At 43.9% G+C, this 25957-nt stretch overlaps 1 protein-coding gene across 1 annotated transcript in view; it reads left to right on the forward strand.

The window, feature by feature from the left end:
- Positions 1 to 3348: 3348 nt before the first annotated feature.
- Positions 3349 to 25957, forward strand: part of Rftn2 (raftlin family member 2) — a 53343-nt gene continuing 30734 nt past the window's right edge. Inside the window, exons 1-5 of the mRNA XM_055617143.1 lie at positions 3349 to 4041; positions 14871 to 15054; positions 18337 to 18451; positions 23021 to 23300; positions 24993 to 25202. Coding sequence (XP_055473118.1) covers positions 3903 to 4041; positions 14871 to 15054; positions 18337 to 18451; positions 23021 to 23300; positions 24993 to 25202 — 928 coding nt within the window. The 5' untranslated portion in view covers positions 3349 to 3902. The remainder of the gene's footprint in view (positions 4042 to 14870; positions 15055 to 18336; positions 18452 to 23020; positions 23301 to 24992; positions 25203 to 25957) is intronic.

Raw genomic sequence — 25957 nt, forward strand, 5'->3', positions numbered from 1 at the left:
CTACTGACGTGTGTGTGTGTGTGTGTGTGTGTGTGTGTGTGTGTGTTGGTTTTGTACCTAGCCACTTCGCTGAAAGTAGAGAGTTTGCTGGTAGACTGTTTGTTTTTTTTTTTTTTCTTTGAGATAGGGTTTCTCTGTGTAGTCTTGGCTGTCCTGGAATTCACTCTGTAGACTAAGCTGGGCTCAGATTTACAGAGAGCCTCTGCCTCTGAGTGCTGGGATCAAAGGTGTGCCACCATGCCCAGCTATATTGTTTAACGGCTCTTGTCTATTGAAGCATATCACCTGTAAGTAGAGATACTTTGACTTCTTCCTTTCATATTTCTAGTCTTTTTTTCTCTTATTACTCGAGCTAAGTTTTACAGTCCTATATTGAGTAAGGATGGAGAAACTGAATACCCTAGTATGATTTTAATAGAAATGCTTTTAATTTTCTTCATTTAATACAATATTCACTATAGATTTATCATATGTAGCTTTTATTATGTTGAGATATGCCCCTTCTATTCGTACTTTCTTCAACACTTTTAATATGAACGGGTGATGGATCTTATAAGAAAACTTTTCTGCATCTATCAAAATAATCATGTGATTTCTGTCCTTGAGAGCATTTATCAAATTTATAACATTTACTGATGTACATACATTGAAGCATTCCTAAGACGGTTCTCACTTTTTTGTCCAATTTTATTTTTAATTAAAATATAATTATATAATTTCCTCCTCTTTCTCCTCCCTTCAACCTTTCCCATGTCTCTCTCACTCCTTCTCAAATTTATGGCATCTTTTTTCTTATTGCTGTTATACACGTGTTCCTAAGCATAAATATGTATGTATGATGTATATATGCATATCACAACCCATTGTGTCCATTGAGTGTTGCTTGCATGTATGTTTTTAGAGCTGGCCACTTGGTATTGAACAACCATTAAGGGGCTCATTCTCCTTCTTTCAGAAGTCATTGGTTGTCTGTAGCTCCTCATCTAGAGGTGGGGTCCCGTGAGATTCCCCCATCAGTGCTGGCATGCCAGATGTGGTGTCTTTGGTCAGGCCTTGTTTAAGGAGCCTTATTCTCAGGCATGCAGCGATAGTAGCGCACACCCTTGATCCCAGCATTTGAGATGCAGACAAAGGCAGATCTCTGAGTTCAAGGCCAGCCTGGTCTACAGAGTGAATTCCAGGACAGTCAGGCTTACATGGAGAAACTCTGTCTCAAAATAATAATAGTAACTATTACATAATAGTATGAAGGAGCTAACTCCCTTGGCATCAGCATCAGCTGAACTTAGGCTCTTTCTAGCCCCTTTATTCTACTTCAACCATCTTCCTCAGGCTGTACCAGTGATGTATCTAACAGGAAAGTGGATGTCCTTTAATTCCATCACCTACAAAATAAAATCTAAGTTCTATTTGCATAGCATTCAACGTCCATTACAGCTTAGCCCATTCCTCATTCCCAGCTTGTTTTTTCTCCTCTTTTATGTTTTATGTTCCAGTAACCACTCATTCACACCATACTGACTTTAGTTATGTGCTTCCCTTCTCTAGGCTCATGCTCCCACCTCTCTGTGTCAATCCTACATATACTCATCCTTGAAAACAGCCAGGATATAGTCCCATAAGTTCCTGTAGGGGACAGACCCTATTAGTCATCTTTTATACCCAGTGGTTTTTGAGTGCCTGGAAATGGCAGGCACTTGATAAGCATAGTGGGTACTTAATAAACAACTTCCCAAGCACTGTGATTGGTTCTGGTGACCAGCAGAGAGCTCATTGTTACTGTGTAACAGCACAACAGCCCATTCTACAAAAAGGGGACATGAAATTTGGAAAGCATGAATCTCTGAACATAGTCAAATGAGTCCCTCGCTCAGCACTGTCTGACTCATCTAACTTACCCAGAATTTCCTTCGCCTGACTACGCCTATCCTTAAACATGCAGACTATGGAATGGTCTCCTATACAAAACATCTTTGAGAAATAAAATATATAAAGGAAAGTAGGCAGAAGTTAGAGGCAAAAGATGACAGTGCTCTCCAAACTAAATAATCCACAGATGCTCCATTCAAGGGTTTTCATGTGCACACTTAATGACTGAACATTTTCTTCACACTGGCATTCTTCAGGTTCTCCAAGATCAGGATTTATTTTGTAAATAGTGCGAGTGGGGCCAAAATCACTTCTTTCCAACCATGACTGTCAGCCCTTTCTCCTAGGTGCAACTGTGGGCAAATGCATTGCTCTGGGCAGAAGATGGGGTTAGCTTCCAGCCTTTGAAACCAGCCGGTGGCAGAAGAGCCACTAGGGACATCTTAAGAGGGCAAGACGCTGAGACTCAAAGAAAGTAACGTGCCCAGGAGCATGTCTGTGCTAAGCAGGAGCAGCAGAGTCTGCTTCCAGGGCTCGGAGTGGCAGGGGCACACCGTCCCGGACCTGGGCACGACACAGCACAATAACTGTGCATTGCATTGGTTCCTCCTAACTTATTCTTGACCTGGGGTAAGGTATAGGATTAAATCAGTCCAGTTATCTACACTCTTTTTTTTTTTTTTTTTTTTTTTACTAAGGCTATTTGAGACCTGTAGCTCTGCCATCAGTCACATCTGCTAAGAACGGTGTTTTAAACCAGGGCTGCTGAGCTGGTCAGTTGGCCCAAATCTGAGAGCACTGGCTGCTCCTGAGATATGGTCCCAGCACTCAAATGGTGGTTTACAACCATTTGCTACTCCAGGTCCATAGGATCTGATACCCCCCTCTTCTGGTAGCTAAGGACCCCTGCACACATTTAGGCAACCACACACATGCACATAAATAAATAAAATAATAAACCAATAAGATTGGGAAAACTAATTCCTCATCTAACTGTTTCCTCTTTCCAATTACATACGAAAATGTTTTTCTTTTTAAGTGTTTTTTTTTCTTTTTTATTGCTACATGCTAATTAAAAAATATAAAATAAAATAAACCATGGTAACATATTCACTCCATTATCCACTTTCATCCTCAAATCTTTTTTATGAAAATGTCTTATGGTTTTTTATACTTGATGGTTTTAATCAGCACACTTTTTCCAGGAAAAAAAAATCTCCATGTGGGAAGAAGTTTTCAAAAGTTCCACCTAGGACTAAAGTGCTTTTCTAGGTTTTCCTTCTTTTCTTTCTTTCTTGCTACTCTTCTCCTGTTGGATTCCAGAGCTTCCTCAGAAAGTTCGCTTCCTTTCTTGAAATTGATTTTGCTTCCAACCACGTAGAGAATCAGTCTCTCAATCTCTCTCTTTCTCTCTCTCTCCTTCCTTCTGTCCCTCCCTCCCTTCCTCTCTCCTTCCTTCCCTCCCTCTCTTCCTCTCTCCTCTCCTCCTCCCTTTAGCTTCCTTGGGAGAAGCAGGGAAGAGAGCTCCAGCACGGGACAGAGCAGAGCAAACAGAAAGAACCGCATCACTCTGACTGACTCTGTCTTACATCTGAAGATAATCACACCCGAGTTACATTTTGCCTTTAATTCCATTTCTGGACACCTCTCTTCCATCCAGCCACTGGGTGAGACAAAGCCTGTCGGTGCCCTGAGCCGCAGAACTCTGGTAGGGGCGCTGCCTGTACATTGACGTGGCATGGAAATCCTCCGCTAAGTTGCAGCCGCTTTCCAGGAGCCTCCTGGAAGCTGGAGCCCAGCCTCCCGGAGCTCGAGCTAAACCACGGGCTCAGTGACCTCGCAGAAGAATGGATGAAGTCCCCAGCTCCAGTCCTCCGACCCGCCGCCTGCTTCCCGGCTATCTATCATTTCGCTGAAAACCAAATCAAAGAAGTTCAGTCTAAACTTTGTTTCCTCGCAGCTTGAACAACAGAATTGGCTGCTCTCGCTCCTCTCGCTCTTTCCAGCACTCTTAACTCCTTGCAGACTTTGCCATGGGGTGCGGACTTAGGAAGCTAGAAGACCCCGATGAAAGCAGCCCTGGAAAAATATTTTCTACCCTGAAGAGACCGCAAGTGGAAACAAAGACAGAATTTGCTTATGAATATGCACTGCTGGATTTTACTTTACAAGGTACTCCTTATTTCTGTTGTATTTATTATCTGTTTCCAAAATAAGAGAATACAGATTTTTTTTTTGGGGGGGGGGGAGTGTGAACCTGTGGGTTCCCAAGCTCTTTTTCATAATGAAATTGTTTGGTCCATCTAACAATGACGCTTTGTTTCTTACTTATATTTGGGGAGATTTTTGTTTTGTTTTTTTGCTTTATGTGCTTTTTTTTTTTTTTAACATGGCTCGTGTACTATACAAAATTAGGAAAACTGCTTGGAAATGTTCCTTTTATTGTTAAAGCCAATGAGACAAATGTTTGATTTCTAGGCCAAATTGCTGTAGCCTTAATGACAGCTTGTGTTTTGAAAAGATTTGAAAGGCACGGACCGCAGGCTATGGCAAGGCTACTTGTTTGCATCTTGGAGAACTTGGCCAAGGCAACTGAGGTGGCCAGTGTGTTAAATTTTGTGGTTGTGTTACTCATGCTTGTATGTTTGACCAAACTAAAGATGGAAAAAACTAGTTGTTTTTGTTTTTGTTTTAAGAGGGAAAAGTAGCCTGCTGGAAGGCACTTCCTCTGCTGGTTCTCCATCCTGAACAGAGAAACTCTGTTCCAAAAAGTTGGAAGCACAAACAAACAAGGCCAGATGGCAGCTCTGGAAAGGAGCTGAGGTGCCTCCTCCTGACCCAGGGCTATGCCTCTCTCCTTCTGAAAACTCGGAACACTGTTCCAGACTCCTGAGACACAAGTGCCTAAGTGTTTAAAACAAACCGTGTCTTTAATTAGAATGTGCTGAAAAAGAGAGAAGAAAAGGAAATTTAGGGAAACTTGCTTGCTGAGTTTCCCAAATACTGGTATTAAGTTCTAATTGCAAAGCATAATTTTCTCTCAAGTCATACATTTCATTCGTTAATAGAGTTTATAAAATTATCCTACTAGATATTTCTCCACCACCACATCACCATCCTTTTTTTTTTTTTAATTTGCTCTGAAAACAGTGCATCTTTGTGCAAAGAGCAAGAGCAGCCCATTTTTCTTTGTTAAAAATTGAGCTGGCCAGCAAGCAAAATTCAGAGACAAATAAGATCAGTACCTGTGCTTCACCAACTATTTTGATCTAAGAATCTGAGTAATGATGAGGCTGCCAAAAGAAGAAACATTAATATTCTCAATTTTCTTTGTTGCTGTGTGAATTTAAAATGGATGGTTAATGCTGGTGGAAAAATAGGCACATAATCATGACTTTTTACATGCCTTTTTAAAAATGTCATTCCAGAAAACTCCTTGGACTGGGGTGTTTCTACAGTGGAGGCTCACTTTTTTCCTTATCGATGCAGACTGGTTTGGGTGGTAAATGTATAGAATGCAAAAACATGCCCTTCTTATCTGTTTGTGAAGCTTAAGCCAGAACCGCTCTCACCTGCACACGTTTAAGATTCTGATGCACAGCTCACGGTAGGGCTGTAGAACTTTGACTCGGCATTTTCTGATTCGTACCATTCCAAAATGTTAGCACCTCCAGCCAATTTGTATAAATGCGATTGCCTTTGAGTCAAGAAGATACACAGCTTTTACGCAGTGTCATTTTGGTTTTGTTATCAGAAACCTTTTTCTCCATGAAAGAGCTCTACCTCCCAGCTTCCACTCCAGTTGCAGAAGGATAATGTCACCACGAAGCACAGGCCTGGGTTCACTGTGTGCTCACCAACACTAAAGCAAGCAGGCTTTAGGTAGCATCTGCCCCCTATTTGGTCCAGGCGCCTGGACTCCTGGCCCTGGTTCTTCCCAGTTCTCCCACATGTTCTTGTTTGGGGTTTTTGTTCACCCGTTTGTTTTGGTCTTGCCTTTGCCTTTGCTTCAGAAGCCAGGATGCTGTGTAGCAGCCCCACTCCACCCCCTCTTCCAGGCAGGGTTTCCCTGCCTCCCTCCTCCAGTCTTCGACAGCCACCTGCCTGCCACTCCAGTCTCTGTGACAGTGAGTCTGGGTGGGCTAGCGCATGCCAGCCTTCTGCTTGGCACAGGCCATCCCTTCCTGGGATTGCTGGGAAGAGAAATGAATGGTGCTTGCTCCTGGCTGCCAGACTACCACACAGTGAGAAACCTAGGCGGAAACAAAATGGCCTGGTGACAGCTGTGTGTGTGTGTTCACAAGGAACCTGTCTCGTACTTTTCCCCAAGCGGAAGCCATGGACCAGAGAATAAAGTTAAACGAGGGGGAGACTTTCAGGTCCCTATGCATGTTACCATTTATCTCGAACAAGTATCTATTTCCCATTCAATTCTGTCTTTCTCCCCTTCATTTCATTGCAAATTCTGTTGGTCCAAGTTGCCGTGGTTGTGTATGTATTGTAGGAGATGAAATGTTACTTTCATCCCAGTGCTAAATGGTTCAAAGTTGCCCCACTGTTATGCGTGAGCTCACTTGTTACCAGCCTCTTCTCAGATGCTGGGGAGTGAGCGCTCAGTCAGGAAAAGGGACTGGGGTCTCACAGAAAGGCCAGGTGTGTCACTGTGGCCCAGCACAGCAGAGACAGGCAGGCAGATCTCGGGAGAGCACTGTCCAGCCAGCCAACCCAGGAGCTCCAACCCGATGAGAAACCTATCTTAATAAGGTAGAATGTGGAAGACAACCAGCACCAACCTCTGCCCTCACATGATGTACACACGTAAACTTGAGCACTCACGCACACACACACGTGCACACACACACATTCACGTACCAAGTCCAGCCAGAAAACGGACCACTAAACTTCCAGGTCTCATCTCCCCATTCTCTTTACTGCTTTCCATGCTCCTTCACGGGTTCACTCGGCTTTCCCTGCTCTGTGTGTGGGGTTTTTTGTTTGTTGTTTTTTGTTTTTGTTTTGGGGTTTTGTTGGTTGGTTTTTGGTTTTTGTTTTGTTTTTGTTTGTTTTGGTCTTAAAGTCATTCCTTACATCTTAACAAGGAAAATAATAGCATAATGATTAGGCATACAAGAACCTCTAGTCCAGTGGTTCTCAGCCTTCCTAAGGCTGTGGCCCTTTAATACAGCTCCTCATGCTATGGTGACCCCAACCATAATATCATTTTTGTTGCTACTTCATAACTGTAATTTTTTTGCTCCTGTTGTGAATCATGATGTAAATATCTGATAAGCAACCCCTAAAGGGGTCACGACCCACAAATTGAGAATCACTGCTCTAGTCATGGACCGTGTCATGAGTTCTTTCAAGCTGCTGTATCTGATCCCTTAACTGCAAACGGGTGTTCTAATGCTGCTTACATCAGAGAGTTGTTTTAGATATTAAAAGAAGTGATAAAAGACTGTCTGTGAGGTGGGCACCTTGGGGTTCGTGAGTACTCAATAAAAGCTAGCTGTTACCATCCCTCCTGTAAGAACACCTCCGTCCCAAGTCTGGGATGGACTGCATTCCTTTCCTTCTTTAAACCCAGCTCTCACTCCGCTTTGTCGTCCCAGCTAGAAGTAGTGATTTGAGGGAGAATTGAAATAAAGTCTTCAAAAGAGGGAGTATGGGCCCAGCAAAAGTTATCTTGGCATGACCTGAGGCACAGCTGTGAAGAGAACAGCAATATCAGCAAGAGTGTAGCTACCAGGACTGTGACCACCAGCGAGCAGAGAGCACAGGTCTAACACAGAAGGAATCAGTTATGTCAAGTGTGAGAGAACATTCAAGAAGAATGCAAATGAAGCTCTACAGAGAATGTATTGAAAGTCAAGAGTTAGTATGTGGTCAGAAATAGAGGTTAAAAAGACAGAGTGAGGCATGGTTGTGTATGCCTGTAATCCCATGTCTTAGAAGGCCAAGAGAGGAAGATTGCAAATCTGAGGCCAGCCTGAGCTACACGGCAAGACCTGTGTCAGAAACAAGGAGGTGGGAGAAGGGAGCGGGAAGGAGACAGGGTGAAGGAAAATAAAAGTAAATGTGCATTTTGTATAACTTTATCAGTCTAATGAATTCTGAGGCTCTTCCCCTAGCAATTAAAGGATTGTTAGATGTTAAAAATGCTATTGGGAGTGGGGAGACCAGTGATAAAATTGACTGGATCCTCTTAAGTATTGCTATAACTATTCTTTTTTTTTTTTTAACTACGCCACATAAAGTGTTCCATTATGTTTGAAATGGTGACATAATCCACCTGAGAAAAATAACAGATCTCACAAATACCAACTATTGTGATATCCATTCTTAATCCGGTGAGGAAGGGATCTCTAATAATAGCGTATGGCTGACCCCTTCTTAAAGATGTCAAGAGCTAGAAATATAGCTTAGTTGGTAGTGTCTGCCTAGTATGCATGAAGCTTTGGGGTCAGTCCCCTGTACTGCATAAAACAAAGCATGAAGACACAGGCCTGTAACCTCAGCACTGTGGAAGTGGAGGCAGGAGGGTCAGGGGCTCAAAGCTGTTCTTGTCTATACAGCAAGTTTGAGGCCAGCCTGTGCACCAGGAGACCTTGACTCAAAAACAACCCCCCACCCCAAAACAGGCAATGTTAGGAGACAGTGCATACACATTCCTGCCAGCTCTCTGCTTTATGCCTGGGGCTTCTTTCCAACTTATGCTCCCGTATCATGTGAGGAGCCCTCTCCGAGCCTGTGTACATTACAAAACAGCCTGGTTCTGTGCACATGAGCACCTGTGGCAGGAGCTGGGAAGGAGACACACAGCCACAGTGTTCACCCTTATGCCCTATGATGCAGCCTAGGACTGCAGAGGCTATGGAAGAAGAGCCCCTTGACCCAAGTGGGGTGATCTGGAAAGGCTCTTCAGAAGTGCCGCCTCATCTGAGATAGAAAGCGTGAATGAGATACAGATAAAGGCTTCTGCCTGGAGTAGTTAAATCACCACTACAAGACAGTAAGGAAAGAATAGACAAGAATCTGGACAGACAAAATCAGAAATCCAAGTGGCCAAAAGATACGTGAAACTGTATTTCAGTCGTTGGTAGTCAAGAACAGGCATGTTAAAACCACTACTACGAAATAGCCAGAATAGCAAAAATTCTAAAAGATTGCCAATGACAGGTGTCAGTAAAATGTTATAATCATTTAAGAAAAAAACAGTTGACATTTTCTGCTTAACTGAAGATATACCCAGTGCCCACACACACCATGGGGTGCCCAAGGATGTCCAAGTCAAGCAATTGGGAACTCGCAGACTAAGAGCATACTCACACAAGTGACCACCGGACTGCAGGCATCCACTAACAGTCTCTGTGAAGGGCTAGACTATAAGCACAAAAGGCTTTATGAGCCCTGCGGCCTCGGCCACACCTGCTCAACTCTGCACACTGTGCTAGAGCAGCCAGAGGACATACACACCTAAACACCACAGCCATCCTTTGCTCACCGCTGTGCTATCCTGCAATGAAAGCAGAGCTCTGGAAGCACAGCTCAGAGGCAAGTCCAACGCTGCATGGTGTTGAGTGAAAGCACAACTGTATGATCCCATTTCACATGGCTCAAAACATCCACCACTTGGCCTGGCAGTACACATCAGGGCCAAACTGCTCCTTTGGCACACAGTCTCTGCTTGACACTGACCTGTAGAGATTAGGGCTATGTTCCTAGTCTCTGGCACTAGGGGAAGACGAAGGAATGGATGGTTACTGGACAATCAAGGTTAGGTATGGTGGAAAGAGGGAACCGAGATTGGAAAGGGTAGAATGAGAGGTCTCAGAAGAGCAGGGAAGTTTTTCATTTTTCGTTAAATAAAGGTTATCCAAGTGTTAATAGTTTTAAGTATGTTCTGTGCTTATTTTCCTGTGTTTGTTATACCTGCCCTCCAAAGAAAAGTTGAAAGAGTGAATAGGAATGGATGGGGATAAAGCAAACAATGGTGAAAGACAGGATGACGGAAGGCCAGCAGTGAGAGGAGTCCTGAGGCCTGAATGGGGCTGCACAGGAAGCAGAGAGAGGAGCATTGTTCATGAAGGAGAAAGCAGATAAAGGCAGGTGACGAGATTCCCAAGCCACAAGGAGTCTACCGCCTTGCGTCCAGTGCCAAGCAAGGTGGCACTGGATCCCAGCACTCAGGAGCCTGATGCAAGATAATTGGCCCCATGTTCAAGGCCATTGAACACTGCCATTGTGTTACTTCATTTAACTATACTGACTGACTTCAGCAGTGGCCAGTTCCCATTAAAAAACAAAGGTTGAAATGTTATTTACATAGTAGCCTGTTTCTCAATTACTTAAAAACCTCTCACAAGTAGAATAAATCAGGTAATCCTCCTAACAGCCACAATTACTTAACAATCAAGAATGGTTTAAACCCCCCTTTGGGGGAGTCTAACAATCCTTTTACAGGGGTCACATATCAGACATCCTGTATATCATATATTTGCATTACTATTCATAACAGTAGCTAAATTACAGTTATGAAGCAGCAATGAAAATAATGTTAAGGTTGGGGTTCACCACAGCATGAGGAACTGTTAAAGGACCGCAGCATTAGGAAGGCTGAGAAGCACAAATCTTCAGTGACCGTGGTTCAGATCGATGAAGTTTGTTTTTTGGTTTTTGTTTGGGGGGGTTTCCCTGTGGGCTTGAGTGTCCCGGTTGCCACATCTTTCTGCCTGGTTTCCAGCTCAGCCTCGGAATTTACCAACAACTTAAATCAGTTCTCTAACCTCTCTTGAGCTTGCTGATCAGACAGTAATACCTATCTTGCAGGGTTTGAAGGGACCAAAATTGGATGTGACCTGTTCACATGGGACTTAGCACTTGTTGGGATTCCTTGCTTATTACTCTGTTCTACAGTTGTCAGAATATGTGGGTCACCAGGCCATTCCCCTTTAAAAATGTGGTAAAGCCGGAGTTTCCACATTTTGTTTTTACCTAAGAAAACAGTTTTAGATACATTTCAAGCCGACACAAGCCAATAATACAATACAATACAAGCCAGTCTTCAGAGGTGAATTCATGGAAACAAACACACGTGGTCTGTGCTGCTTTCATAGGACTGTGTCGCCAGAGAAAAACCTCCAGTATTTAACGAGAGCTCAGATTTATGGTGGAATGTGACTTTCTGTATCTTTTTAGAAATTTGGGTTTTTTAAGCCTCATGTTATAGCCCAGCCTGTTGTGAAACTGACTTGGGTAACACAGGCTGCTTTAGAACTTGCCCTGTTCCTCCTGCTTGAGGCTCCCAAATGTAGGGATGACAAACGAGAGGCCCCATGTCCACTGACTGGCATTTAAAGGTTCAGTCTTTGAAGCTCTTAGTGAAGGCGGATGCAGAACATCAGTGGATATTTTATTTAAAAGCTTTAAGAATAAGGAAAATTCTGTTCAACCCTCAACATGCTTTAATTGTAGTGATAAAAATTCACTTAGCATTTGTATAGTTTTCTAATCAATTACAGACTGCTCCTTTCAGACGCCTCACAAAAGCCCTGTAAGACACAGCAATGCTTTTTTACAGACCGTGTAGCATAACTTACTAGTAACCAGCCACACCCACCGAGGCTACAAACACCGTTTGTTCCTTCTTCCAAAGAACTTGTGTGGCACTCAGGCCAGCTTACAGCTGCCGCTCACTGCCTGTGCTTGCAATCTACCCTAAACAACCCCTACCTCCCCCTTAATTTCCTGTGTTTAAAGGGTAAGTGGGCCTCTGATATTACTGCCCTACGCAAGCACGTCAAATCAAAGGCTTGGCCTCAAAGGCTGGGACTGTCTGAGATACGTAATCACCCACTCTTTGAGTGTGGTAGGAACGTTCTTGCTGAGTGTGTTCTCTGCCCTCCTCATCAGTAGGAACAAGTAGGTCTGAATACCATACAATTGTCAACACAGTGAAACATTCAGATGATTAAGAACAACTTGGAAAGGAATAGGTTTATTTCAGTTATGATCCACCATTGTGGGGAGTCACAGCAGGAGTTCAGAGTAAGAGCTTGAAGCAGAAACTGTGGAGGAAGAAATGCTTGCTGTCTTGCTCTTCCGCACACGCTCTGCCAGCTTTCTTATAGTCGAGGCCCGCCTGCCAAGGGACGCTGCTGCCTGCAGTGGGCGGGGCCCTTCTGCACACGCTAACAACCAAGACAGCCCCCAGATGTGTTCACAGTGTCATACAGGCAGCTCGTCAACCGAGCTGTCCTCTTCCCTGACATGTCAAGTTGACAACCATCAGGCTTCAGCCTAGGATGGCTTCAACTCTCCGTCTTCCTGACCCAGCCTCCCAAGTGCTGGACCGCAGGCACATGTCACCACTTTCGGCAGAAGGTATTCTTTTCTTTTAATACTCATTTATTTTTATTTTATGTGTATGAGTGTTTTGCAGGCATGTGTGTCTGTGCACATGTGTGCAGTACCCAAGGAGGCAAGAAGAGGGCGTCAGATAACATGGACCTGGAGTTACATGGATGTGAGCTGCCGTGTAGGTGCTAGGAAACTAACCCAGGTCCTCTGGAAGATCAGCCAATGCTCTGAACTGCTGGCACATCTCTCCAGCCCATAAATGATTCTTTGAGTTTGGTAAAACTTTCTCCCAAATGTCTCTCCATATTTCACTCTAAAATGAAGCCAATTATACCATTTATCTCACTACTTTTTACTCTGTTTGCAATATGGCTTTCTTTGTGTGATACAATTAATATGATGTGGGGGCCTCAGGCCTTCTCAAAAGAACATGACTTTATTTAATAAACTGTAACTAATATTAAAAAAAATTTAAAAATTTTAAAAAAAGAACATGACTTTATGCTCTGGATCCTCACAATGTTATTCTTTTTTTTTTTCTTTTTAAGAATAATTTATTTTTTATTTTATGTGCATGGGTGTTTTGTCTGTGTGTCTGTCTGTGTGAGGATATTGCGTCCCCTGGAACTGGAGTTACAGATGGTTGTGAGCTGCCGTGTGGATGCTGGGAATTGAAGCCAGGTCTTCTGGAAGAGCAGCTCTTAACTGCTGGGCCCTCTCTCCAGCCCCTCACAGTGTTCTTGACACCCTCACTTTCATGATCAAGGCAACGAAAGGCGGTTCCCCAGCACTGCCTGGATTGTGCTGCTTTGCCTGTCAGTACTAACCAACTGCTTCTTATTTCCCCAAACCAGTACTGATTGGTTTTCCATCTTTGCACAGTAACTTTACCTCTTTATTGTTGTAATGACCAGTAATTTTGTCTAACATAATGACCTAAGGAACATGTGAGGAACAGAAAGATGTGATAGGATTCTTGCCATTAAGGAATTCCCAGCTGAACAGCCCAGACAAGCATATAAACAATAACTACAGCACAGCAGATACAACACAGCAGAGGAAGGGGTAATTAACTCGGGGTTGGGGATGGGAAAAGGGATGACGGCTTACTGGGGTAAAACAGTGACGTGTCCAGAACCCCAAGCTGTTACATGTCAGAGTGAGGTCTGTAAGTGCAAGGCTGACAAGAGGACTGGAGATTCTGAGTGTCATGCTAACTTTTCCACTTCCTGGCCCAAGCCATTTCATCCATTAAATGGCTGTAATTTTCTTTAAAATGATGTACCATCAGCACATAGTTCTAAAGATTAGTTTACATTATATTTTATTCCATAGTCCTAAGAGTTTGTTTCACACGATTGTGTAGTTTTTCAGATGCTTTGTTTTAAAGTCAAAATTTGTAGACCAAATGTTAAAAAGGGGGCGGGGGGGCAGGAGGGTAAAGCCAAATGAATAACAAAATGCTTGCCACACAGACAGACAGGGCTGGGTGTTTACATGGAGACCAGATGTTTCTTCAAAGCTCAGGACTGTCCTCTTTGTTTTCATTTCTATTCATAATGATGAAGGAAATGTATTAGATGTAGGATATTAGTTTAAATCCAAAAGGGGATAAAAATGGAAGGAAATGGATTCATGCTGGCATAGCTCTCTGTGGAGCACTTCATTTTCATGTGAGAAGCTGGTGTGAGTGCTCACTGCCATGGAGCTGTTCCACCACGTGAGTGTTAGTGTGACGGTGCACGAGCTTACTCTGACCCTTCTTCCTCATCTGCTTCTTAACCTTCTTCCTGTGCTCAGTCAATCAGCAACAGTTCCATGCCGGCCTCTGCCGGCCTCTGCCAAGCCAGGCCAGCCCTTACCTGGAGTTAATTTCCTGTGCTTTCTTACTCAAAAGATAACCAACCCAGGTCTATTTCTGCTTGATAATCCTTAATTGCCTTCCATGTGAGATAAATATTACAGAAAATGAAGCTATTTGAATTAATATTTCTAAAACGTTGAGGACGTTTTCTCCAATTGCGAAGCAATTTCCCTTTTTCTCTTCATTTGGACACAAGTGCATTCCTGGAGAGCCTGAGTCCTCCTGGAGGGACACTTCGAATGCATGGCAGTTTTGCTTTTACGTTTCATCTACATCTTGTTCTTCTCTTTTCTTTGATGATTTCTGTCTAGCAAGTACAATTTCGTACCTTTATAGTGTTTAAACTTATATAAACTGTATTTTTAAGAATCTTATCTTGCTCACTCAATAAAAAGTATTGGCTTTTAATTTTTTTTTTTTGATGTGTGTCTTTCATATCACTTAAGGGCGATATAGTCACTTAAATAAAATTCTAAGTAGTAAAGCTCTTTTGTTGGAAAAGGAACTTGTAAGTCATTCTCATTCTGCTTTAAGGCTGACAACAGTATTTCTCTGAGTTGGGTAAATCACCTGCACTGTGGCCTGGGATTATCCACAGTCATAACACCGTGAAGGCAACCCATCTCACCTCAAGTAGGAAATACATAATACCTGTTAGTGTGGCGTCCTCGAAATCAGGCTGTCTCTCCTAGTCACGAATGCTATCACACGTAGATAGAAATAAACTAGAATTCAACATTACCAATATGAACATTTTTCTTCATTCTTGGTATTTCAGCTTCAACAAACCCAGAAGTCATCAAGATAAATTCAGTTCTGGATATAGTTGCCAAAGTGGAAGACTATTATCTCAAGGGCTTTGTTGTTGGGGCCATTCACCCAGTTATCCAGCCTGTGGGGCAGCAAAAACACCTCCCGGCAAGTCACCTCTACAGGGCGGTGCTGTCGCGCCGGAAATTAAGGTAAGCACGGTGCTTGAGAGAAGTCACCTCTCAGGCTATTGAGAGTGATGGTTTTTTTCTTTTTCTTTTTTCTTCTTTTTAATTTTTTTTTAATTTTTATCATTTATTCAATTTGTATCCCAGCTGTGGCCCCCTCCTTCATCCCCTCCCAATCCCACTGGTCCTCCCTTTTCTCCCCCATGCCCCTTCCCTAGGGGAGGTCCTCTTCCCCTTCCCTCTGACCCTAGCTTATCAGGTCTTATCAGGACTGGCTTCTTTGTCGTCTTCTGTTGCCTGGTAAAGCTGCTCCCCTAGACAGCCCCTGTTCCCCTTAACTAGGGAACCCACTTGGAGACTGAGTCTGTGGGCTACATCTGAGCCAGGGTTTTAGGCCCTCTCCATGCATTGTCCTTGGTTAATGGTTTTCTTTAATCAACTTTTTGTTTATTACTGCTGCTGCTGCTGTTGTTGAGACAGGGTTTTTCTGTGTAGCTCTGGCTGTCCTGGACCCTCTTTATAAACCAGCTGGCCTTGAGCTCACAGAAATCTGCCTGCCTCTGCCTCCCACAATGCTGGGATCATAGCTGTGTGCTACCGCCACCACCTAGGTGGGTTTTCTTTAACCTAAAAGAAAAGATGTTGAAAGAGTAATGGGGTATAAAGGATAATGGGAGATTAATTCAAGGAACACTTTTTGCAGTTGAAACTGCATTGGAATAAGGAAATTCACCTCTTTAAAACTCCTGATGAAGCCAAGTGGGGTGTACGCATGTAAGTGCAGCACCTGGTACGTCCTCCTCGTACCAGGAGGACGAGTAAGGCATGAGCACCTCAACTCTGGCACTGGGGTGGGCTACATAGGAAGCCTCTAGCACAAAAGAAGAGAACCAAAACAACGATCCCCACACCCACACCCCCAGTCATTGTCTTGGCAAATAAATAGGCAAATAAATAGGTACTAAGTGAGGAGGACATCAGTGAGCAAAGGGAAATAGACCCAAGAAACCCCTGTAAAGCTGGGCGTGGAAGTAACTCCTGTAGAAACACCAGAAGATAAGGAGCAACAGTTAGCCTGACCATTCTGACCAAATCAGGCAGCCCCTCTCACGGAGTTCTTCCAACTACCCATGCTCTTGCAACCGCTGAAAGTAGCCCACCTACATTCATATGAAAGGTTTCCTAAACTGTTCATAGCAGAGAGAACTACCACGCCAAGTACTCGTAAATTAGACATACTGCCGACTTTTTTTCCTAAATATGATGGAGGTGGGGGATTCCTGGGAGTGAACCTAGACTTTTCACGTGCAAAACAGGGTCTTATGCCCCCCCCCCCCCCCGTTGATGAGTACAACACTGGTGCCAGGCCCTGGGTGTGAGTCTTATACCACAAGAAAACAATTGTCTTGGTTATTGTTCTCTTGCTTTGAAGAGACATGGTGACCAAAGCAACTCTTCAAAAAAGAAACTGTTTACGTGAGGGGTTATTTACAGTCTTAGAGGTTAGTCCGTTGTCCTCATGGCAGAACCCATGTAGTCCTGGTGCAGGAGAAGTAGCTGAGAGCTTTACATCCTGGTCTGCAGGCAGAAGGCAGGAAAGGAAACGCTGTGCCTAGGGTCGGCTTTTGAAATGTTAACGCCCACATGCAGTGACACCAAAGACACACCTCCTGATCCTTCCTAGTTGATCAGCTGAGGGCTAAGCATGCAAATATATGAGCCTGTGAGGGCTCTGATTCAAACCACCACAGCTGCTGTGCCTCTCTCCAATGAAGAATGAAGATGGCCATAATATTGCCTCAGTTTAATGTATTAAGAAGTTTTGCACCACTCTTGATCTGTATGAGAACTGTCTTAGGGCCTTCCGGCTGGGAAGAGATACAGTGAGTAAAGCCACTAAAAAGCCAGGTAGCTTGAGTTCAGTCCCAGGACACACATAGATGGAAGGAGAGAGAGCCAGCTGCAGAGGTGCCCTCCGACCCGCGTGGCCCCCCACATGCACTCACATACATACTCACAATAATGCATTGTTTTATCTCAAAAACCGTGTTTCCTCCTCACAGTGGTGGATGAACAGCACTAGCAATGTAAAGGCTAAAGAAAAACATTCTAAGAGGGAAATGGTGAGAAAAGGGGAAAATTGCCAAGGGAAGGAAGAAGGGGGGGAGTCTTTAAAACTTCCAGACGGACTGGGGATGCAGCTCAGATGGCAGAGTGCTCGCCTGACATGCGGGAAGCCCTGGGCTTATTTTCTGGTTCCACATAAATCAAATATGGGGTAACACACCTGTCACCCCAGCATCCAGGAGGGTCAAAGACAAGGTCATTCTCCTCTACGTATCAAGTTTGAGGCCTGCCTGAGATACACAAGAACTTATCTAAGTTAAAAAAAAAAAAAAAAAAAAAGGCCAGGTGGTGGTGGCACACCTCTAGTCCCAGCGCTCAGGAGGCAGAGACCAGCCTGGTCTACAAGTTCCAGGACAGCCAGGGCACACAGAGAAACTCTGCTTGGGGAGGGGGGGGGAGCAGAAAGTTTTGGAGGTTTTGTTGTTCACTGTAAGTATCAAATCCATGACCTTGCACATTCTAAGCGGGCACTGTACCGCTGAGCCACGTACCCAGCTCCTTCAGTGTTGGTTATAAGGGGCAGCAACTACCTGCTACTCAGTAATTACCTGTGCATACAAACAGACACACACAGAGACACACACACACCGTCAAACACACACTCACATACACACAGTCGTGTGTGCACACACGCTCAAGCACACACATTCCCGAGTGTGTATGGAGTTCAGCCTTTACTAGAATATAAATGTTTCAAGTTCAAGCATTGCTAAGCACACTTGACAGTTTTACACAGTAGTAATGCTTATTACTGACTACAAATTCCATCAACTGTGTATAAACTACCTTTCCCGCTTTTAGTGTTAAATAGGCTTAACAGTGTCTAAAGCTTGGCAGAAGTGAGAGATCAGTAAAGAAAAGGGGGGGGGGGAAGACAGACATGCTTATTGCATTCAGATAGGATCAGTTTTGTTTTGTTTTTTTAACTTGTGCTTCTGCTCAACAACAAAGTCTCATTCATTTGCGTTAAGCTGGGAATTCAACCGCTGCAAGTTTGAATTAAGGCAGTGTAAGTTAACAGAAATTGCTGTGTGTGTGTGGCATTCTGTTAGAGAAACGTCACGACCGAGATAGCACAGTGATAGCCATGACCTTGCTTGTGGGTTGCTCGTGGTTTCCGTGTGGACCCAGCTGGAGAGCAGCAGTGTGCCTCTGAGCATGCCCGTGTTCTCCTCGCAGCCCCAAGCATTCGGCAGCAGCAGTTGGACAGAGGCGTGCAAGACTTGTGATGGAGGAGTGTCCACCTGCTTACGAGACACAAGCAAACGACGCAGCGAAGGAACTCATCGAAAAGGTACTGGCTGTGCATTCCTCATGGTACACTAAACAGCAATTTCCTTTCTTACCTGAAACTATAGGGAACCCAGGCACGGTAGCCCGGGCCTGTAAGCCTGGCACTGCTCAAGGGAGGACCATGAGTGCAAGCCATCCTCAGCTATGTAGAGAGTTCAAAGCCAGCCTGAACTGCACAGTGAATTCCAGGCAGCCTGAGTTACAGAGTAGGACCCACAAGATTAGGAGAGCAGTGATGACTTACTGTACAGATTTTCAAACTGTAAAGCATGTGAGCGGAACTGTACAGAGTCTAACTCTGTGCAGCCAGGGTTCTCTGGAGGGGTGGTACCTTCAAGCTGAGGCTGTTTCCTACCCAGTAGCTGCTCCTTCCCAAGACCAGACGCCTCAGCAGTCCCAGTTGAATGCTGAAGTCCTGGAAGATTCTGGAAACCCACCGGCCTTGTGTGCCCTTCGGAAGGTTGAAGAAGCTGGGTTTAAACGTCAGCCAAAACTAGCCGCAGCAGGATGCTGCCAGCACAAACGAACTCAGCAGCACATGACAGCAAGGGAGAAAAAGCCTCGTGTCTCATTTCCTTTTATCTGGGCTGCCACCAGAAGCAGTGCCACATTGACGCCGGGTAGCCCCACTTCAGTTAAGCTGAGCAGGAAACTTCCTCAGAGGTGTGCCCGTCGGCTTGCCTGTTAATTGATTCCAGGTCCTGTCAGACTAATGTCAGAGGCTAGCCATCACAAAAACCTAAGACCCAGGAAGACAGAATAGGGCCAGCAGAAATTTCAGCTGCGTATTACAAGTGTAATGACAAAATGTGGAACGGGAAGCGTGAGAATGACTGTAACTTAGTCAGTGCTTGGGGGAGAAGGCACTTGTTCCCGTGGAGAATAGATTCCAAAAGTTTCAGGTGAGACAAAGAGTTAAAAGGTTTCTTTTTCTTTTTTTTTTTTAACTCAATAATATGAACTAACATTTATTGGTCACTATTATCTTTTTTTTATTAATTACACTTTATTCATTTTGTATCCCCCCATAAGCCCCTCCTTCCCTCCTCCCCTCCCGGTCCCACCCTCCCCCCCTCTTTCTGCATGCATGCCCCTCCCCAAGTCCACTGATAGGGGAGGTCCTCCTCTCCTTCTTTCTGATCTTAGTCTATCAGTTCTCATCAGAAGTGGCTGCATTGTCAGGGTTCTAGGTTATCTCCACGGATAGTCCTTGGTTGGAGTATGAGTCTCTGGGAAGTTCCCTGTGTTAAAAGGTTTCTTTAAATATGAAAAAAAAAAATCTGAAAGAAAACAAAAAAAGGAAACACATTTAATTGTGAATGGAGGTGTTGGCATAAAAAATTATGCTTTTTTTGAGAAAATTAACTTAAAAAGAGAACAAGGGAAAATTTACAATTAATGTATACCTTGGAAGCTGCATTAACAAAAAGAGTTGAACACTAAATGTAAATTGACTAAACCAAAAAAAAAACATATATATCATAATTCCATAAATATTCTAAATTGTTTTTAGTCACACTGGCATTCTCATAAGTTCTTAGCTTCTATTTGTTTTGTTGTGTGGTTTTGTTTGTTTTGTTTTTGAAACAGTCTTTGATAGCCTTGGCTGCCTGGAGCTCTCAGTGGTCCTCAGCCTTCCTAATGCTGTGACCCTTTAATACAGTTCCTCGTGTTGTAGTGATCCTGAACCATAAAACTATTTTTGTTGCTACTTCATAACTGTAATTTTACTACTGCTGTAAATCATATTGTAAATACTTTTACAGATAGAGGTTTGCCAAAGCAGTCTCACATGTTGAGAACCACTGATCGTGGACCAAACTGGCCCTGAACTCCTAGAGATCAATCGGCAAGCTCTGCCTCCTGAGTGCTGGGATTAAATCATACAGCACCACACCCAGCTAGCCTTTATTGAATTTGAATATATAGAGTCAAGGATCCAAGGCACTTTCTTTGAGGTAAAAAAAAGTTTGATAGAGTGAGACATGCAGGCTCACATCTACATTGAACAGTGTGGGGCGTAATTCCAGCAAGTAGGAGGCTGAGGCTGAGAGAGCCTGAGCTCCAGACCAACCTGGGATGCAAGGAAGAGAGAAAAAGAAAGTGAAGTTTGTTTCTGTTGCTGCTTTCAAGTGTGAATAGCCCATCAATCGGAGAAGCACCTGCGGTTTGTGTCTGGCCACTAAGAGCTGCTAATGACTGTCCCCATCTAGGTACAAAGTTTCCATTCAACCGCTGGTAGGAAAACTCCAGGTTTTAAAAAGTACACACACCATCTACTGCTGGGTCATTTCTTTTTCTGAGAATAAATCCGCTCCAGATAGCTTCTTTTGAAAACAAAAAAAAAAAAAACTAATTGAGTCTTGATAGATGACTGTCAGGGCGCTTGTTATGAATCTAACTTCCTGGCCACAGTTAAACACCTGCTCACCAGGAAAGCACTGTTGTTTCAGCAATTAGAGTAACGGGATTCTTCTCCAAGTGAGACACTTCAGAAGCATACACGTGGACAAGAGCCATTGGCGAATGCCAAATATTTTTTTTTTTTTTTGAACAGCGCCTTTGTGTGAAGACTTGTTGAACAGCTAATTTTCAAGTCAAACTTGAGCGATATATTAATGCCTCCTCTATTTTTAGTTTGTTTCCTTGTTTGTAGTACTGAGGATCGAACGCTCATGCCGAATACATGCTGGCGTTCTGCTGGGAGATTCCCACCCTTGACCATTCTATTTTTACTACTCAGTTTGCATTTTTTTTCTCTTGGGTCTTAAAACACTGCATTTAAACATATCAGTCCTCCCAGGCTGACAAGGCAGCCCAGGAGAAAGGCAGGGCTACCGAAGCTGACGACCTGAGTTCAGTCTCTGGGACTCACATAACAGAAGAAGAGGACTAACTCTGCTAGTTGTCCCCTGACCACTACATATACATCACACGCAAGTACCCATATGCACACAGGAGCGCACACACACAAGCAAACAAATAAACACATGTAATTAAAATGTGCATCCTCCAAGTTAGGATAAAAAGGACATCCATATGTTTGTTCACAGAGTTTTCAGGAAGAAAAAAAAAATATCTGTTACAGTAAGAAACATGTACTTGAATGCCCCACTGGAAGCAGTGCCTAGAGAGGACACTGGCCTTTCACTCAGAGAATGCCAAGCCCTCTCACACCTCACACCTCCTTCTTGTCACCCAGGACACCTGGGAGAGGGAAACTGTGTGGTTATGTCCAAGTATCCTACACAGCATTAACTCTAAGAATATGACTCTTAAGAGGAATGAGGCCAGGGCTGGCTATATTCCAGAGCTCTGGCTCCTGTCACCTTCCATCGCCCAGATTGGCTCCCAGTGGCCCCTTTGATTGTACTGCTCTTCATTTTCTTCAGTTCTTCCTGACTTTGAAAATTCCACTTCATCTTATCAGTGTTTCCATCTTCAACCTCCATCATAACTCTCTCCAGAATAACATTTAAAACTTTTAGTTTATATGTTTAAAACAGTGACCATGAAAATCCAACACTGCTGAGCCAGGCCTGGTGGTGCTCAACTTTAGTCCCAGCACTCAAGAGACAGAAGCAGGCAGATCTCGGAGTTCGAGGCCAGCACCGTCTACGGAGCAAGTTCCAGGCTAGCCAGGGCTACACAGAGAAACCCTGTTTCCAAAAACAAACAAACAAACAAACAAAAAATACTTCTACTGCCTTTTCACTTATTTAATGAGTGTTTATAGTGCACCCATGGCACCATGCAATACAGAGACGGAGAAGACACAGCTCCTGCAGGAGGAAGTATTGCCTTCTGAACACAGGAGAAGAAGAAGGGTCTCAAACAGAGCGGAAAAGAGCCTTAGGTCTTGGGCACTGTGTGCTTTTCGAGAAAAGGAGATGACACTCCCACAAGGACGTGAACAGAAACAGCACTGGACATGAAATCACCACTGCGAAGATCCCAGATCATCTCATTAACTCCATGGCGCGGGCCTCAGAGCTTATTTCTTCACTGACTGGCGGGATCAAATCCAGTCCTGAGTACGTGGCCCAGGTCAGAGGCAGCCATCATGCATTAGCACATTGGCAAGCTTCAGTACAGCTGCCATGAACTGGACTCATGTTTTACATATGCATATTTATAGGAACGGATCTCTTAACATCTTTGTTAACATTAAATAGTGCAGTGTGTATTTTGTTTTTAAATTAATGTCTTCTTTAATAGTGAGGTTGTGTTTGTTTTAGTTATTTTGGGAGTATTCTGGAATAATCTTTAATTTTGATCCAATTGGAAAGATCATTGTTAATAGTCTCCAAAAATCATGCTGTAAAATTACTACTTCTTGCCAAATGTGGCAGAATTTGAGAGAAAAATACGGTCCCATTTTGATCATTTCTAAAGCAGATTAGTTCTGTGTGACAAGTCACGCTTACGCTGAGACATGATCTTTAGGGGTCCTCGGCTGTTTCACTATCCAGTTTTTTGTATGTTCTAGCAACCTCCTTGAGGACTGAAGGTTAGTTGTCTGGTTTGAACATGGGCTTTACCTTGGTCCTGCCATCTCTTTAAAACGCAGATTAATGCTGCTGCTAGAAGAGGAATGAAATTTGTTGGGTTCGTATCACAGTATTGCTTGCCATCCAAGCACTGTAATGGAGCCAGCCATGATGGGGTTGCAGAGTCGGGCCTGCGAGTGAGACACGGTTCACAAGACAACTGCAAAAGCTGGAATGAGGGAGCCTTCAGTGGACACTGCTCTGAGAGTGGCGTGGAGGAGGAACCTCAGCATGAAAGCGGGCAGCATCCAGCAGAAGGAAATAGCAGCGCCGGCTGCTCTAAACCAGAGTGGGGAGAAGGTGAGAGCATGCGTGCTAAGAGTGTTTTCTTATGTCCCCCAAACTACATGTTTATTTTAAAGAACTACAAGACAAAGGTAATGTCTGCAGGCTACGAGGACAATGAACTAATCTAAGCTCGCGGGCTTGTTTTTATTATAGCCTGAAATAAGGCAGGGCAAATGCTGGGGCATTAGTTCTCCCACTGGCCCTGCAAGCCAGTCACCCGACCCGCCTCTAAAATGAAGGAAGTGACTTGACCAAGAAAGCAGCTTGGTTTACCACTGTCTGGTAAACAGAGTGTGAGAATCTCAGTGCAGGGCCTTCCCCACTTCACCCGTGCTTTTCACCTTTGAAATGAATGGACTGGCTTTGATCACCACTGGAATATGACAATGGAACATCATGATGAGTCAGTTATTATAACAATAGTGCCCACAGCCGGAAATAACTGTAGACAATAGTTTTGTTCTTGTCTGTCAGGTCTCAAGTATTCCCAAGAAACTAAGAGTATTTGTTTTTGACTGTGTGAAAGTTTCCTGACATCTTTGCAGGAATGTTTTCTTGCAGGGACATCAAGGAAAATTCAAGACCGTAAGCGGTAGAGTTAACGTGGGTTGTGGAGACAAAAGCCTCTATTGCTTTCTAAAAGGGGAACCTGCCGAGGCTCTCACAGGCCTATGAAGGGAAACAGCCCAGGGCCTGGCACTAGAGCTCTAGCACGTTGACAGCTGCACCCAGCCTTTGATCAGCACTGTCCTAGGAGGGCACCGTGGAGACTGGGCCTTGACATTCTGAGATACATGTGTGTCCTCTGCATGGCAGAGGCCCATTTGAGCACGATTCTCTAGAGGAAGAAGCAGGAGATGCATGTGGAACAGTGGACTGTTAAAGTGTTGTTGTTGTTGTTTTTAACTGGGGATTGGCAGAGGGGGTCTTTTTCTTTTTCTTTTTTTTCCGTTTTTTGGTTTTTTGTTTGTTTTTTAATAACTGAGGCCCAAACCTGAGACCTTGCTCTCACCAGGCAAGTTCCTGAATCCTCAATCCCTGCTAAAGCATTTTTTTTAAACAGTAAAATATTTAGGGTAAATAACTGTACATTTAAAAACTAAAAGCTTTTGGGAGAACAATAAATACCAAATTCATTCTGACACTTATTTTTAGAGGCTGGAATCGGGGACTGTATATTGCTAGGTACCTACTACATTGTAGCCTCCACTGTGCCCATTGTCTTATTTCCGTGAAGAAATAATTCAAAGCCAGTGTGACACAGTGCTAAGAGTTGATTGAGCTGAGTTGGGATGGGGAGAGGGAAGAGGTGGCTTAGTAAAGCACTCATCCCACAAACATCAAGCCTGCATTTGACGCCCAGTTCCCCCAGAGAAGGCAGATGTAAAGCGCATGCTCGTAACCCCGGCGCTGGACAGGTAGACAAGATGGCCAGATCGTGAGCTCCGAGTTCAGTTAGACTCCCAGCCCAAAACCTACGGTAGAGAAGGACACGCAACATCAGCCTCTGGCCTCTACGTGTGTGCGTATACCCAGGCACAGAACACGAACATGGACACAGATGTACATATATTTTTTAATTAAGTGGTGAGCATTTCTATTGTTTTCTATTTTTATTTGTGTGTTTTTAATGTCTCGTGGAGAACAAACTGTTTAAGAATTTCGAACAGTAAGATTGTTTTTCCCTTTTCCCTGAATGCTTAGTCCCAGATAACAAGCTGTACATGGTCTTCAATGCTTTTGACGAGGATGCAGCCTGCTGGACCTATCAGGAAGGCATCCTGTCCATGAAGGTGACACGGAAAGGAGCAGCCGTCAGCACACTTGATGCCAATTGGCTAGAGTTAACGACATTTTATTATAAGCAAGGCTTGTCTTTAATTGACTCTCTTGTATGCTGGGAGACACCTAAAGGTGAGTTTTAGGTTAGTAACATATTCATATGTAAGTAACCTGGATTGTGTCAAAACTGCTGAAAATATTTTTACCTTTCAAATTCTGTGGCTATAAGGATGGGTATAATTCTTTAAAAATATAGTCCAGTTATTGCACAGATTTGTAGCTTTAATTTAAAAGCCTTGGCCGGTGAGATGACTGAGTAGGTAAAGGAAGCTGCAGCAGGGCCCCACAAGCTAAGTTCAAACCGTAGGACTGAAGATAGAGGAAAACCAAGGCCCTAAGTTGAGCTCTGGCCTCCACATGGATGCAGAGGCATGCACGCGGCACACATGTGCCCATACACCTACAGCAAACACAGAGATAAGTAAAGTGTGTTTTTGTTGTTGTTATTAGGGTTTGGGTTTTGGCTTTTGGTTTTACGAGGCAGAGTTTCTCTGTGTAGTCCTGGCTGTCCTGGAACTAGCTCTGTAAACCAGGTTGGCCTTGAACTCACAGAGATCCATCAGCCTCTGCCTCCCAAATGCTGGGATTAAAGGCCTGCACCAACACTGCCGGCTAATTTTTAAAATTTTTAAGAACGCTTTACTATTTCTGGGCAGTGGCCAGCCAAGTATACATATTAAGATCCTGTTTTTTTAAAAACTACTAAAGCAAGCCTGGCCTGGTTGCATATACCTTTACTCCCAGCACTCAGCGGGCAGAAGGAGAAAGATCTCTGAGTCCCAGGCCAGCCTGGTCTACAGAGTGAGTTCCAAGATTGCCAGCGATAC

The sequence above is a fragment of the Psammomys obesus genome, unplaced genomic scaffold, assembly GCF_907164565.1.
Source record: "Psammomys obesus unplaced genomic scaffold, mPsaObe1.curated_primary_1811, whole genome shotgun sequence".
Taxonomy (NCBI): domain Eukaryota; kingdom Metazoa; phylum Chordata; class Mammalia; order Rodentia; family Muridae; genus Psammomys; species Psammomys obesus.